General features: G+C 27.7%; 1 protein-coding gene across 3 annotated transcripts; it reads left to right on the top strand.

The window, feature by feature from the left end:
* Nucleotides 1-605: 605 nt before the first annotated feature.
* Nucleotides 606-14,346, top strand: LOC112689070 (myosin-8). Of its 3 annotated transcripts, none has more exons than XM_025562575.1 (29): nucleotides 606-1,164; nucleotides 4,213-4,308; nucleotides 4,371-4,549; nucleotides 4,620-4,741; nucleotides 4,832-4,951; nucleotides 5,378-5,518; nucleotides 5,608-5,873; nucleotides 7,192-7,345; nucleotides 7,400-7,519; nucleotides 7,598-7,726; nucleotides 7,800-7,887; nucleotides 7,952-8,046; nucleotides 8,190-8,327; nucleotides 8,395-8,484; nucleotides 8,832-8,985; nucleotides 9,045-9,171; nucleotides 9,324-9,438; nucleotides 9,509-9,667; nucleotides 9,737-9,849; nucleotides 9,918-10,131; nucleotides 10,215-10,370; nucleotides 10,438-10,593; nucleotides 10,655-10,762; nucleotides 11,945-12,402; nucleotides 12,473-12,575; nucleotides 12,641-12,711; nucleotides 13,285-13,411; nucleotides 13,478-13,578; nucleotides 13,638-14,346. In XM_025562575.1, exons 1-29 carry the CDS (start codon nucleotides 1,067-1,069, stop codon nucleotides 13,741-13,743), a joined length of 4,104 nt encoding a protein of 1,367 aa, XP_025418360.1. In that variant the 5' UTR covers nucleotides 606-1,066; the 3' UTR covers nucleotides 13,744-14,346. The 3 variants fall into 3 exon arrangements, with proteins under 3 accessions (XP_025418360.1, XP_025418362.1, XP_025418359.1); XM_025562577.1 differs by having other exon boundaries at nucleotides 4,620-4,747; nucleotides 7,409-7,519; XM_025562574.1 differs by having other exon boundaries at nucleotides 4,620-4,747.
* Nucleotides 14,347-14,361: the final 15 nt, after the last annotated feature.

Genomic DNA, 14,361 nt, shown 5'->3' with positions numbered 1-14,361 from the left:
CCTTTTTTTCTACAGATTGTTATTATTTGTGTATTATTTATATCATACTAGGAAAATATAAATAATACACAATTATGTATCATACTAGGAAAATACATAATTGTGAATGTATGAAAGTATGAAATTTTATCACTCCCCCCTATTAAAGGGTCTAGGGACGCCATTGCCTCCCACAAGTAGGATTCAAATCAGTCGGGGCTACACGGTAGGGGACTTAAGACTTCAGAAGGACTCTGGAAGACTGTACAGTTAGTACACGAATTTCAAGGAGTGTCGGGTAAACTCAATTTTCCTTCGCGGCCTTGCACTGCGTCCGGCCTGCTTCCAAATCCATACTTGTTCGTTTCGCGAATTCTTCGTTTTCCGCGGCCCATCGAAAAAAGTCGACGGCAACGATGACGACGATACAGAGCGCCGGTGGCAATATATAAATATATATATATATATGTATATATATAATTATAATTACACACACACACACACACACATGTATATTTATATGTGTACATTGTGTACTGCGTGTGTGCAACGCGACGGCGGCGGTAGCGGAGCAAAGTTTATTTATACCGAGACGGGTAGCCACATTGGGCGGAGCGAAATCCCAGCGAAGACCAGCGTCTCTCCGAATACGCGCGTGTACAACACACACACATACACGCATTTTTGTATACGTGTATAGGTACGTATACGTATTTATATTGTTCGTGTGTACACATCGAAATGGCCTAACGAAAACGATGCGGAATATGCGTGTGCGCGGTGTGTGCCCGAGTTCAGTGCGCGCGTTTTCGCCACGATGATCGCGAACGACGTGAACAGGTGAACGCAAAAGAATCATGTACAGCCGCAATAATACGACACGTCTTATTCATTAGATTTGCATACCGGTGGTGGACGGCACGTTTATCATTACTGTTGTTATTATTGTTTTGGAAGTAGCGAATAGCTCGTACGGCCGCGAGTGTGTGGTGCGCTCGCGCGCGATCGGATTTTTTTTAATTTTTTTTTTTCTTCTCTCCTTCGCCGAAGAGAAGACACATACCACGTACATCATATCTCGCGAAAAATGCAACACGTGAAACCATCCGTGAAAGGCGACCCGTTGTGTCCGCTCGGATTCCACCCGCAAGTCCGTTGGCCGACCAGATGCAAACGGTGTTTCAGGTGAACCCTATATATAGCTCTAAGCATATAATCTACGTTTTTACGAAACGCAGCGGTGAACGCCCGGAGAGTACAAATTTACTCGGTTGTTGTTGCAATATTAATACGACTAGTTACGTTTAAGATCGAAAGTTTCAAGTTTCCGAATTTCTTCGTGTTAAAATTCGAACTATTAAAATGTACATACGATGCATATTACAAGTACATAGTAATAATACGACCCACACGTGTATGCCGTGGTCCATACAGGTATACGTTCTCTACGAACGTAAAACCCATAGAATAACAATCGGAGATCATGTGCCTTAGTGTATTTAATATAAAATGCATTACACATCAAACACTTCCATCTAAGATAATTCACCGGACTAATTACGTTTTAAAGCACAAACATCAAATATGTTAATTTTCGAATAAAATAAACAGTTTCCACAACTAAATAGATGTTCAATTAATTAACAACGAATGGATATTAATTTAACAATGAACATTATATAATGTAGGTACGGGAAAACTTGAGGGGGGACATTTTGAATAAACGTCCATGCTATACAGTCTCGGACAGAATAAGTGAACTATATACTATATTAGTGGCGTATATAGGGGGTTGCCTAATGGGCTATAGCTCCCTCCCCCCGAAATGTTTCAAAAAAATTAAAAATTATTTTAAACGTTTGTTATATTTTAATGGTGCTTCATGCTTATTTAGAAATAATTTTGTAAAAAAAAAAAAATAGAATGATTTTAACCTGGTTGCATTTATTTTATTCAGTTGTACTTCAATAGTTCATTAAAATATTTTAAGGTCCTCGATTTATTGTTCAATGCTAATTATTAAGAGTTAATTATGTAATAAATAAATAAATTATAATTGTATAATACAAGTATATTTTATTATAGAAATAATCCAGTAGACATATATTAAATAGTCAAGTACTACATCATATATCCTTTGTTCATAAATACAGGATTATACTTACTATAGGAAATATGTAAATAATGTGATCAGTTGAAACAATTTTTATTGACTTTATCAAATAGTTTTGGGATATTCTGTAAATGAAATGTAGATAAGTACCTACTGTGCTTGTTAGTAATTCTTAAATAGCAGTGGCAATTTAACTCTTTCCATAGTAGCCCCCCCCTCCCCGAAAATATTTTCTATGTACGCCACTGTACTATATGGGTATGATAACAGAAAAAGTGTAGGTATTTTGCAAATTGTACGTAGAGATAAATTAGGTAGTATATAAATTAAGTCATCCGAATCCCAAAGACCTATCGAATAGAATAAAAACGTATGATTGTAGAAACCGATTTCTTGTTATATCTCGGAGTAGAAATATCGATTTATGCAATAATAATATATAATCGAGGTTAAATAATCATGTAAGGTGTAAATAAATTTTCATATCCCTATAATCAAAGACGAAATACTCTAAAAGTGGGTTTCATGTTTGCATCCATGATTTAACTAACATTGTAAAATGTATATTTATTTGGTTATAGTACCTATATACATTATACATAATATATCAGTGCATTTTTAAACTTGTTACATCTAGATACGAAACAAATGTTGCCAGTCAAAATATTTTGTTGCCAAGTTGATAGTATTTTAAAAGACTGGGCGATTAACACAATTAATTGTCAAAAGATTTTTTTTATTTTGTAAAAAAATAATTAAGTAATGAACGATAGATAAATTTGTATATAAAACAATATATAGTCATATTTTCGATATTTACTTTTTCTACCAGCATTAAGATTAATTTTTAATAATTATGCGGAGTGAATGTGAAATACTATACATTAACTATTTTGAGAAAAAAATGGTTCGTTGTCCAGCTTAAAAAACTATAATATATTATAACTCTAATTTTAACATAAAAATAACCATTGGCTTTTTTTTATGGATTAAAGATTCTTATAGAAAATACCTACTAAATTGTATTTAATAAACAGTGATGCTCGAACCAATCAAATGTTCAAATTTAGTTACACTTTATACAACTAAATTTGATTGCAAATTTCCACTGGAAACCTAAGTGTAGTGGTTTTAGCAATATATTGTTGAATACAAATTAAATAAATTTTAACTAGAGCATTAACTTATATGTAGCTCTAATCCTGAATTTATCAGACAATAAAGTTCAGACAATAAACTTTGTGCATTTACTGTCATAAATGTTCTATTTATTTTCAACAAACTAGGTTTACAAAAATACATATGATATATTATACAATGTTCTTTCTCTTATGAACACGGCATGATTTTAAAATATCTTTACTAAAGAATATAATATTCGTTGGAATCGATTTTATTGGATATCTTGTAAATAATTTATAATAAGTAGCAGTTAACATTAAAAATGCATATTAAACCTATACTAAGTAATATCAGTAATGAATAGTCATAACAATAAAGGTCTAATGATTTAAAAGTATTTTAATCATTATAGTTAATCTATTCAAATATTATAACATAGCTGGTTAAAGCAATTAATATTATTTTAAAGTAAATACACAAATATCCATATATTTTTATGGATATTATTTTATAGGTGCTTTAAAAACAAAAACTATGAACTATAAAAAAAAATAATTGATAATGATCAATATTAACAAATAATATTAGCTTAAAGTATCAAATCATCTAACTTGTGGTTATAGATGCGTCATTGGTAAATTACCTACATTCTTAATCAAATAGTTAAATATATGTATATAATATATATTTATACATATCTAGGCCCATAAAATGATGTATCAAAATTTTAAAACATATTTATTTGATGTATAATATAATAAATAAAAAATAAAATACTTATTCACTAAATTTGGTTAGGTTACTTTACCATTTATATTTATTTTTATCTGAAATGTTTTATTGTTACCAATAATGAACTAAAAAGACATTCGATTTATATACTTAGTGTTAAGAGTTCTAAAATTAAGTGACCTTTCAATACGTAATCGTATATATCTATGATTATTTTTATATGTTACGTGGTTAAAATTAAATACGTACGCTATTTATTATTCTAGAGACTATAAAGATCACTCAAACAGAAACAAGGATAATGGGAAGACATCACTCAGGAAAGATGACACAACGTTATCGACTCCTGCCTTAAATAATGAGTTCGTAATTATTGTTATAAATGTATCATACTTCTGAAAAATAGTTATAATATTTAATTTAGAGCAACGAATGAGTCGGGTTTGAAAAATATTTCTTCAGATTCGATGACAAGTAATGATCAAAATTATAATAAATTAGACAAAGGTTTTGGGCCCGGTCGAAATGCTTCATCGTGGACATCGACGCCAGATTTAACGTCACTTTCAGATGGTGTTACACATCAAATCGGAAAATTAAAAAGTAAGATTTACAAAAAAGGCTTGTTTGTATATTATCCTGAATTATACTGTTATTTTTTCATTATTTTTAGATGACGAACAGACAGTCCCAGAATATACAGTACGGAGAAGACAAAATCTTTCACGAACAGATTCTATGGAAGTCTCTAGTCCAAGAAATAGTTACAATGGAGATATCGACCAAAATACACCGGTGCATGTTAATATCATCATAACAATGTTAATATTCACTTAGGAAGTTAAAGTTTCACAAAGGTTATAGTTTCAATTTGATTTATTTTAGACGAAATATATACCAGATGATAAAAATGTAGATAATGATGACGATGATACCATTAGTTTAGCTGATTCTGATACTACAACTGATACTTATGCTACTATTTTAAACGAAGAAGATTTGCACGTGAGAACTATATAATTTTACAGTTGAGTTGTGATATTTCGATTCAACCAAAGTTAGGGGGAGATTTGAGCTACTCAAATTTTAGTTTACTAAGAAAAAATGGTGTTAAAATAAATTGATTAAGGAACCTAATCATAGGCGCAATTAAGGGGGTACAAAGGGTTATTAGCACCCTTGAGTTTAAATGTAGCATTCATTTTTTTTTCAGATCTATATATTCTATAGTAATTACACTGAAATACCATTCAATTTTATTTTTGCAATTTCAACACCCCCAATATTTGGGCTCTAGTTGCGCCCATGAACCTAATATATATATATGAATATTGTCAAACATTTGTATCGATTCAGATTTGATATATCATGATTCAACTGTACTAACGGCGTTAACTTTGAATAAAAATCTAATAGTTTTTGTGATTTTAGGACCAAGTAATTAATTTAAAAGCAGAATTAAAATTGATGAAAGAAAAATGTGATAAAGCTGAAAGGGAAAAAAGTGATATTTTATTAAGAAGACTAGCGTCTTTGGATACAACTCCAACGTCTCGCACAACAGCTTCTGAAGTATATATATAAAAAATAAATAAATAAAATAATTTAAAATTAAAAACTATAATAACTAATATAAATATTATTACAATGTATTATGATAGTTGTTGAAGCACCAACAAAAAGTAAATGATTTAAAATCTACTTGTGAAAGTCTCACTGATGAAAAAAGAACACTTACACAACGTGTTCGTGAATTAGAAGTTGAACTTGATAAAAACAAAAATAACAATAAAAAGTCGGACGATGTTAAATTGGTTCATTCTAAATTAATAGCTGCAGAAACTAAAATTGAAGAGTTGACAGAAGAAAATAACGATTTAAATAAAGAAATTCGTAATATGGAACAAGAAATGAGAGATAACTTTCGGTATATACATTTAAAATTTAGAATTACTTATTGCTGAAAATTTGATATTTTGATAACACATTATTACTTTTTTGAAATAATTTATGCATTTTAAATCTTATAGTTTTAGTGATGCCAAACACGTACTGTTCAATTGAACTGCCTAGAAAATTCAAATATTAAAAATATTAAAATAAATATTATTAACAAAACCAAATTAATTATTTTATACATATATTTTTTATTTAAAGTGTTATATTTATTTATTGATTCCTAAAAACTTAAAAATTGGAGATTTTAAAGGATGGTAAATTGTAAGGAGTGAACGGGTCAATCTAATTATTTGAACTAGCTTTTTCAATTTCATTTGGCACCATTGTGCATTATAGTTATATTTCCTCTATAAATTAATCAACCAAGAACCATATTTTATTAAATATTATAAAAAAGTGCTCCTAGTTCTTAAATCTGTCATGCTTATTATTTATTCTTATTAAGTGGGATACAGTTTAAGATGAAAATTTTTAAGAGAAAAATAATTTATAATCTAAGTAATAATTGTATTATATATATATATTTATATGGTATATAATATAAAACAACAATATTTGTGTTCAATAATTTAAAACTAAAAACAAGTACTGTAATATGACAACTGTTTAATATATTTGAATAATGTATATAATACAATATTACTATAATTTAAAAATTATAGTAGCCAGTAAAGCCTCATAGGTAGATGTTACATGATAAGTTATTCAATTTACTTGTTTATTATAAGATCAATCAATTTTTCATTCTTAAGATGTTAACGTTAATTTAATATCAAACTACGACAAATTAATTGCTTGTGGTATATATATGGAAATATTCAGGGGCGAACTGGCAGATCAGTAGAACGGGAAATTTCCCGATGGATCGACTGAATGTCAAATTTTGAGGCCTGTAATTATATTTTATTGCGATTTCTATAGTACAATTATAATTATGTTTCATTTAAAATTAAGAAATTACAAATAATACATTTTTAATAATATTAAATATTACGTAATTTGTCACATTGCATAAATTATTAATTCCTTAATAAATAAATCAATAAATATTTGTTGATTTATATTTATATTATGTGTTATACTTTATGTTTTAAATATTTAACTAAAAAAATGTATGGTATTATATATATTGATAACATAATTGGTGGAATAGGATAAACAATGATTTTCTGGTTCATTTTACTCTCTTTTACGACTTTTTAAAGTTTTGTAGTATTTTATTTACTATAAAATATCAATAATGAAGTTGATATAAATTGTTTTAAAAAATAAATTATATATTATAGAGAAGAAATAGATAATGAATTTATTATGCTAAGAAGAGAATTTGATCAAGTTTCTAAAAATTGTCGAATTTTAGCATTTAAATTAAAAAAAGCTGAAAGACGTATGGAAGAAATGGAAAATGAAAAAGTTGAAAATGACAAAAAAGCCAAAGAGGTTTGCAAGTATAAAATTATTGTTATTATTAATATTATAACTATAACTATCCAGTTTTTACAGTTAATAGAACGATTACAAAATGATTTAGAAAAATCAAAATCAAATGTATCACAAGTGGATCAAAAAAAAAGGCCTATGTTAGGCATGATACCTAAGTCGGCATCTGGAGAAGTATATTTATGTTTTGATTAACGAAAATACATCCACAACTCTCCTTTTATTTGATCAATAATATATTTTAATATTTAGAGGGTTTCAAGAGAGTCTCTAACTCGAGGTGATTCCCAAGAAGATCCAGTTCAACTTCAGAGGGATTTGCAAGATTCAATTGAACGAGAAGCTGATATGCGAGAGCAATTAAGATTTTCCGAAGAAGAAGTAAGGATTAAAAACTAATATTATACATAAATTAATATATTAACTAGATTATTAACAAAAATTAAAATGATAGGCTAAAAGTTTAAGAAACAAAGTGAGTCGTTTAGAAGAAGATAACGAGTCAATGGTGATGCAACTCAAAAAAATGGCTACAAAATCAAGTAAATATAAGATTAAATATTTTTGACAAATTAAAAATTTAAATATAAATTAACTTATGTGTAGACTATCGTTCAACAAATATTACCGATAGAGATGAAGGAATATCAGATGTTGAGGATGCAACAGAACTAAAATTACTTCTTGAACTCAGTGAACAAGTACCTAATTGTTTATTTTTTTCCCTACAATTATAATTTGTTGTTATTCGTATAAATCATTATTAGCTATATACTTACTATTCAAAAAAATAGATTCTATAAATTAGATAAAACTGGAATAAATATATATATTAAAATTTTAGGAAATTACCGTTTTAAAAAGAAAAATTGAAGAATTTGAAGTAGAAAAAGAACATTTGAAAGCTAAAGTTGTAGATTACCAAACAAAATTAGCATCCAAAAGTAGTAATAAGCCAATAGTAAAAACTGTACAATCTAAGGTATCTACTAAAATTTTATTTATAAATATTATAAATTGTATTTATATATATTTTCTAATTTACAAAGACTAAGGAGGTTAAAGCTGATTTTGATAAGCAGACAAAAGCTGTTAAGCAATTAGAAGCTAAAAAAATAGATCTTGAAAGTCAACTTAAGGTAAATAATAATTAATGAAATACTATATATCTACTTAATAGTCTTATTTTTATGAGAACTGATTGACTTTTATATTTAACAATTAAGTAAAATTGTATTAATACAATATTAAATTTAAATATAATCTATAGTCATAAGGTATTAAGTGAGTTAGAGTATTATGGATCAAAATGCTCTTAAAAATAAATAAATGAGAATATTTAAAATTGGTATAATATAATATTATATATGGTTTTAATTTGACTAAAATAAATAAAAACTATATTGCTATATACAGCAAACTATGTATTATAACTTCTTTTATTAATATTTATATTAATAATAATATTATTTACAAAATTGAACAGAGTGAGAGACAACAAATAGAAAACTTAAAATTAGCTCATAAAAAAGAATTATTAAGCAAAGACGAATGTATCAAAAAGTTACAAGAAAAATCCTCGTTTGAAGAAAATAAAAAAATAATAGATATTCAAAATGAATTTGAAAAAAAAATAAAAAGTAAATATAGAATTAAATCTATGTTTAAGGTATTGTTTTAAATTATATATTGATTTAAGTGATGGAACACGAATTACTTACTGAGCGAAAAAATTATAAAGACATTTCCAATAAATATGAGGTTCTACAAAAAGAACAAATAGACATGAAAAGTAAATTGACTGCGGAAAAAGAAAAATTACAAAGGTACCTATGATATTATCTAAATATATATTTTTATGATAGATTAATTTTCAATAATATTACTTAAATTACTTTTACACACGGATTAATTTAAATTATTAATTTATTTTATTACATTATGAAATACTTAACTGACAGTTAATATTATTCCTTAGTTTATTAGAAAATAAGAAAAAAGATACATTAAAAGTTGAATTAGAATTAAGAACGTTGAAAGATAAACATAACAGCTCGGTTGATACATGGAACAAAGAAAAAATTGAAATGCAGGTAAATAATAAAAATAATATTAATGGTCTATATACTTTGAAACATTTGTAATAAATGAATTGTATTGTAGAAAAAAATAAAGGACCTTGAAATGGCACATTCGAATGATGCATGGATAAAAGAGAAGGAAAATATGAAAAGAAATTTGGACGAATATTTAAAAGATATAAAAACTTTAAATAATAAGTGTAGTCAATATGCAGATCAAATAGAAAAACTTAAGAAAGACGTAAAGCAAATAATCAGTAGTCATAAACTATAAAATTAATCTAGTTTAAATAAATTATTTTGTTGTTAGAATGAAAATTTACAACGGAATCTGGATGACTTTGAAAAGGTTGTTAAGGTTCAACATAGTAGATCAATGGAAACTGAAATACTCGAAAAGAACTTAAAAGATATAAAAATAAAGTATGTTTCAGTATAAATGTATAACGTACCGTTTGAGTATTTATAAACTTTAGTTGTAACTTTTACAGATTGTATAATGAAGAACAGGCTAGAAAAACTGAAGTGGCCGCTTTAAAAGTACGCTATGATAACCGTATGTCCGTACTTTCCGAAGAATTGAAAAATAGCCAATTTCAAACGCTTAGGTTTAAAAGAGAACGGGATTCATACAAGCAAATGTCTGAAACAGCAGATTCGATGCCCAAAAAGGGACTCACAACATTTCAAAGTAACGACACTCAGGTAATGACATTCAGGGTCATTTTAGAACCATTCAAAAATCTTAAATATAAGTAAAACGATTGAGAAGTATAAAATGTTTATAGAGAGAAGAAATTCAAGGTTTGCAACAGCAGATATCTTGCTTGGAAGAACAGCTTTCAGAAGCTAGACTTGAATGTTCAAGGTTAAAAACTGAATTAGTGTCAGAAAAATCATCATGGGAAATAACAAAATCAGAAATGACGTCGTCTATTAATAAAGTAGGTCTTATATGTTTGTTTGAATTTAGGATTTTATTTGATAAAACTTTCGTGATTGACATTTTAGTTGGAAGAAGAACGGCTGTTAAATTCAGGGAGATCTAAATTAACTGGTTTGAAAGCCAGAATGGAACTTGCGTGGCAAAAAGAACGCGAAGAACAGCAACGTCTCTTGCAAGAGACGTCTACATTAGCGAGAGATCTAAGGCAGACGTTATACGAAGTAGATAAGAACGTTATATTTATGTATTGTATAAATAAGTGTAATCAATATTTAATGTAAGGTTGAACGAGAAAGAGATAAGGATCGATTGGAATCGAAAAGACGTATCGATCAACTTACAAAGAATATGGAAGTCGATCAACAAGAAAATAGGAAGAAAACCAGTGAGGTAAGAACTAAGTATTAATTACATGTATTTTAATAGTAAATACTAATTTTTTTCCAAATGGATTTGACGAATAATCCGACTATGAATTAAAGTATATAATACGATCAAGTATATGATAAATCTAACATGTGTATTATACATGTAGATAGATTTATATATGAATAAACTCGATTTTTCATATTTTTTTTAGAATTTAGGTCCTTTGCTCCCAATACTAAATTCTTCTACTTCTCTCTATTATACACATGGTTTAGGTCCCTATGGCAGTCTGGTCTCAATTCCTGCAGGTTTCTTTTGACTACATCTAACCAATGTTGCTTTGGATTTTTTGCATACCTCAACTATATTTTTTCGTTGGAACGGGGGAACGCCATGTTTATCCTAACTAATGCCCAAAATAATTTTTATTAAAATGTGGATTTCAATTTACGACAATTTCGTAATGAATATTACGATATTTTTTCATTACGATTATATTTCCATATTCATGGAAGTTAACTATTAAAAATATACAAAAATATAAAAAATGACAGAAAGTGACTTTGTTAGTGGGCAGGCAACTTAGGCGATTGCTTAGGGCCTCGCACTTAAGATAACTACGGGGGTCCACAATTTGTCAAGTTGAAATAGTTAGATGTATTTAGGCGTAAGGTAATTGTACTAGTTTTGCCTAGGGCATCGCAAAAGCTTGTGACGACACTGATGACAGGAACAGACCACCACTTTCTCTATAAAATGAAAATAATCGCAGTTAGGCACCGTGAATATCCACCTGGTGTGAATAGACCCAGTCAAAACAACGGGTTTAATTTTAGCCGCCTTCAGAAAATGTTCGCTCAAAATTATACACACGTGATCGACGACGGATTTTATTCACTTGGTTTTCATAGTGCGAATGATCTAATCTAGAATAGGCTGTTTAATTTTAAGCGATTAATCGCGGCAATTTAAAACCGCGCTCTTGCGCGAACAACTCGCCTAGTGTGTAAGCAGCTTGAGGGGTACTATAAATGTTCGTCGAAATTAAGGAAAACGTAATGGTACTTTTTAATTTTTCTGCGTAAAGCGTAATAATTTTTTTTTTAAATAAAATAGGTACCTTTTATCGACAGATATACGATAATATTATTTTATTATTTTATATTATTCGTTTAATATACTCAAGCATATTTTGATTTTTAGATGCAATGTGATCTTATGGATTTGCGAGATGCTCATGCAAAGTTAAGAACAATTAATGAAAAATTAAGAAAAGAAAAAGATAAAATTGAACTTGAATGCAATTCATTAAGATTGTGTAATGTTCGAATGAGAACTGATCCTCAGTTAGAGATAAAAATTAATAATTTATCACAATTGGTAAAAAGTTTAACCATGATGTTTAATGAAAATATCGAATCCTCAAATAAATCTGTCAGTTCGTCGTTAAGCGCGCCAACACCTCCGGCTAGAAGAAAAGCATCTATATCTAGAGAATCATCGCCAGATTTTAATTCCAATCAAACCTTAAATAATAATAATAATAATAATTACGAACAAATCAAACAAATACTATATAAAGTGAATGAATTGACCAAAGAGTTAGTAACCAATACTAATCAACAAGATGTTAGATCAAAACGTGCAGTTTTTGGAGTCAGGTAATTTCTCGAATATTTAGAATCACCTACAATTTTTAAATGCTAGTAGTTAATAGAAATTATTTTGTAGGTCTTCGTCAACTGAAAACGATTTTCATGACAAGCCTCCCATAAGAGGTAGTTTGTATAGGAAAAGTCTTTCTTTAGAACAAAATTTTGGAAATACTGATCAAGTGAGTCTTAGCTAGATGAAAATTATATTTCAAGTAGTAACCTATTTAAAATATTCAATATTTAGGACATATGGAAAAGAGACGAACGTAGCCAGTCAAGAAATCGGCTTATCAAACAACCCAACAGTTTTGATAGGTATATTATATTATGATTGTTTTTCAAGTAGAGATTTTATATGCAATACACAGAGTTTTTAATAAGAATTTTTCAGCGTATTATCCTAATTGGAGTTTTAAGTACTTGACAATGGCATACATTGTTGAATTGATTTCTAGTTGTTAAACGTTTTGAATAGATCTAAAATAGTAATTTTTTAAATTTTTTTTATACATTAAGGTACTCCTAGTTTTCGCTATCTATACATAGGGACTTAAATGAAAAGGTGATACATTTTGGTGTGTTAAGTGTGATACTTAAATAACATTAAAATTGTATGATAGGAGTTAGTTACAATAGTTGGAAATGGCGTTGTAAAGGTGGTCTGATATTGATGTGTTAGTGCATTGAGAATAGTTTTTATATAGTTAAATTCAAAAAGATTCATTAGACACTTTTTATACTTCCTAAATATATATATAAAAAAATATTGGAGTTTAAATCAAATTTTTCATAAGCTACCTATATAAATATATATACAATATATACATGCTAACTCAATTATTTAAAACAAAGAAAAATCAAGTATTTATTGCTTATTTGATATTTTAGCCAACAGTCAAATAGTTCTTCCAAAAGTGATATTGTTAGTGGAGAAAAATCTAAGAAAAAAGGACTTTTTGGTAAATTAAAGAAGTTAACCAAAAGTTCTAAGAGCTTTGATAACGATAATGATTTGGTATGAATATAAAATATGAAAATTTTAATTTCAACATTTTAAATACTCAATTTATTTGTATTTTAGTCCTTTAAAAGCAGTACCAGTATTCATAATGCTGATGTTTCTTCTAGTAAGGAAACCAAGGGAAAACTTACTGATATGTTTAAGCCTTCAACATTACCTAAGTAAATATAAATATATTAATTTATTAGGATTCTTATAATAAATTTATAAAATATTTTAGCTTAAAAAAGAGGTCTATGTCTCCATCAATATTTAGAAGATCAGAAAGCTCAAGGACATCTCCATCACCATCAGTAAAATCGGATGAATATGAAGAAATCTCTTAGTTTGTTGTTAACAAAAGTTCAATGTTATCAGTAGAGTGATTCACGCACAATTGTACTAAAGAATAATTTAATCTACTGTAAATAACAATATTACTTAATGTATTGTATGCTACAAATTATAGAAATGTACAATTTATTTTTAATTTGTTTTTCAAATTATATCAAATTTTATTTACTTTATAAGCTATTAGATAATATTTATATGCGTTGTGTGTATGTTTTACTAAATATAGCCAAAACAAGTGGTATGTGATAAATATTGTATTTTAGTTTAAACAACCTATAGTCTACCTTGTGCATAATTTGATTCTGCTTGTTTGGTTCATTACTGTATAAACAAATAAAAAATATATTGAAGATTTTTCTTAAATATTTAAAATAAATTACTCAAATCTGATTATTATTAAATTATTAATTTAAAAACAGTAGTTTACGTAAAAAACCTATTAGATTTAACACTTCAAAAGACAGTAAGTATAATAGCATAAGCAATAATAATTAGTTACAACGACATTGGTAATTTTGTAGAGAATAATAATAATAATAACATAATAAAACATAAATAAGTAACCAAGGTAAAAATTAAATACAATGAAATTTACAATATACACAAAGTAT

Source organism: Sipha flava, unplaced genomic scaffold (assembly GCF_003268045.1).
Source record: "Sipha flava isolate LNK unplaced genomic scaffold, YSA_version1 42_pilon_pilon, whole genome shotgun sequence".
Classification (NCBI taxonomy): Eukaryota; Metazoa; Arthropoda; class Insecta; order Hemiptera; family Aphididae; genus Sipha; species Sipha flava.
This window is presented reverse-complemented; position numbering and strand designations above follow the sequence as displayed.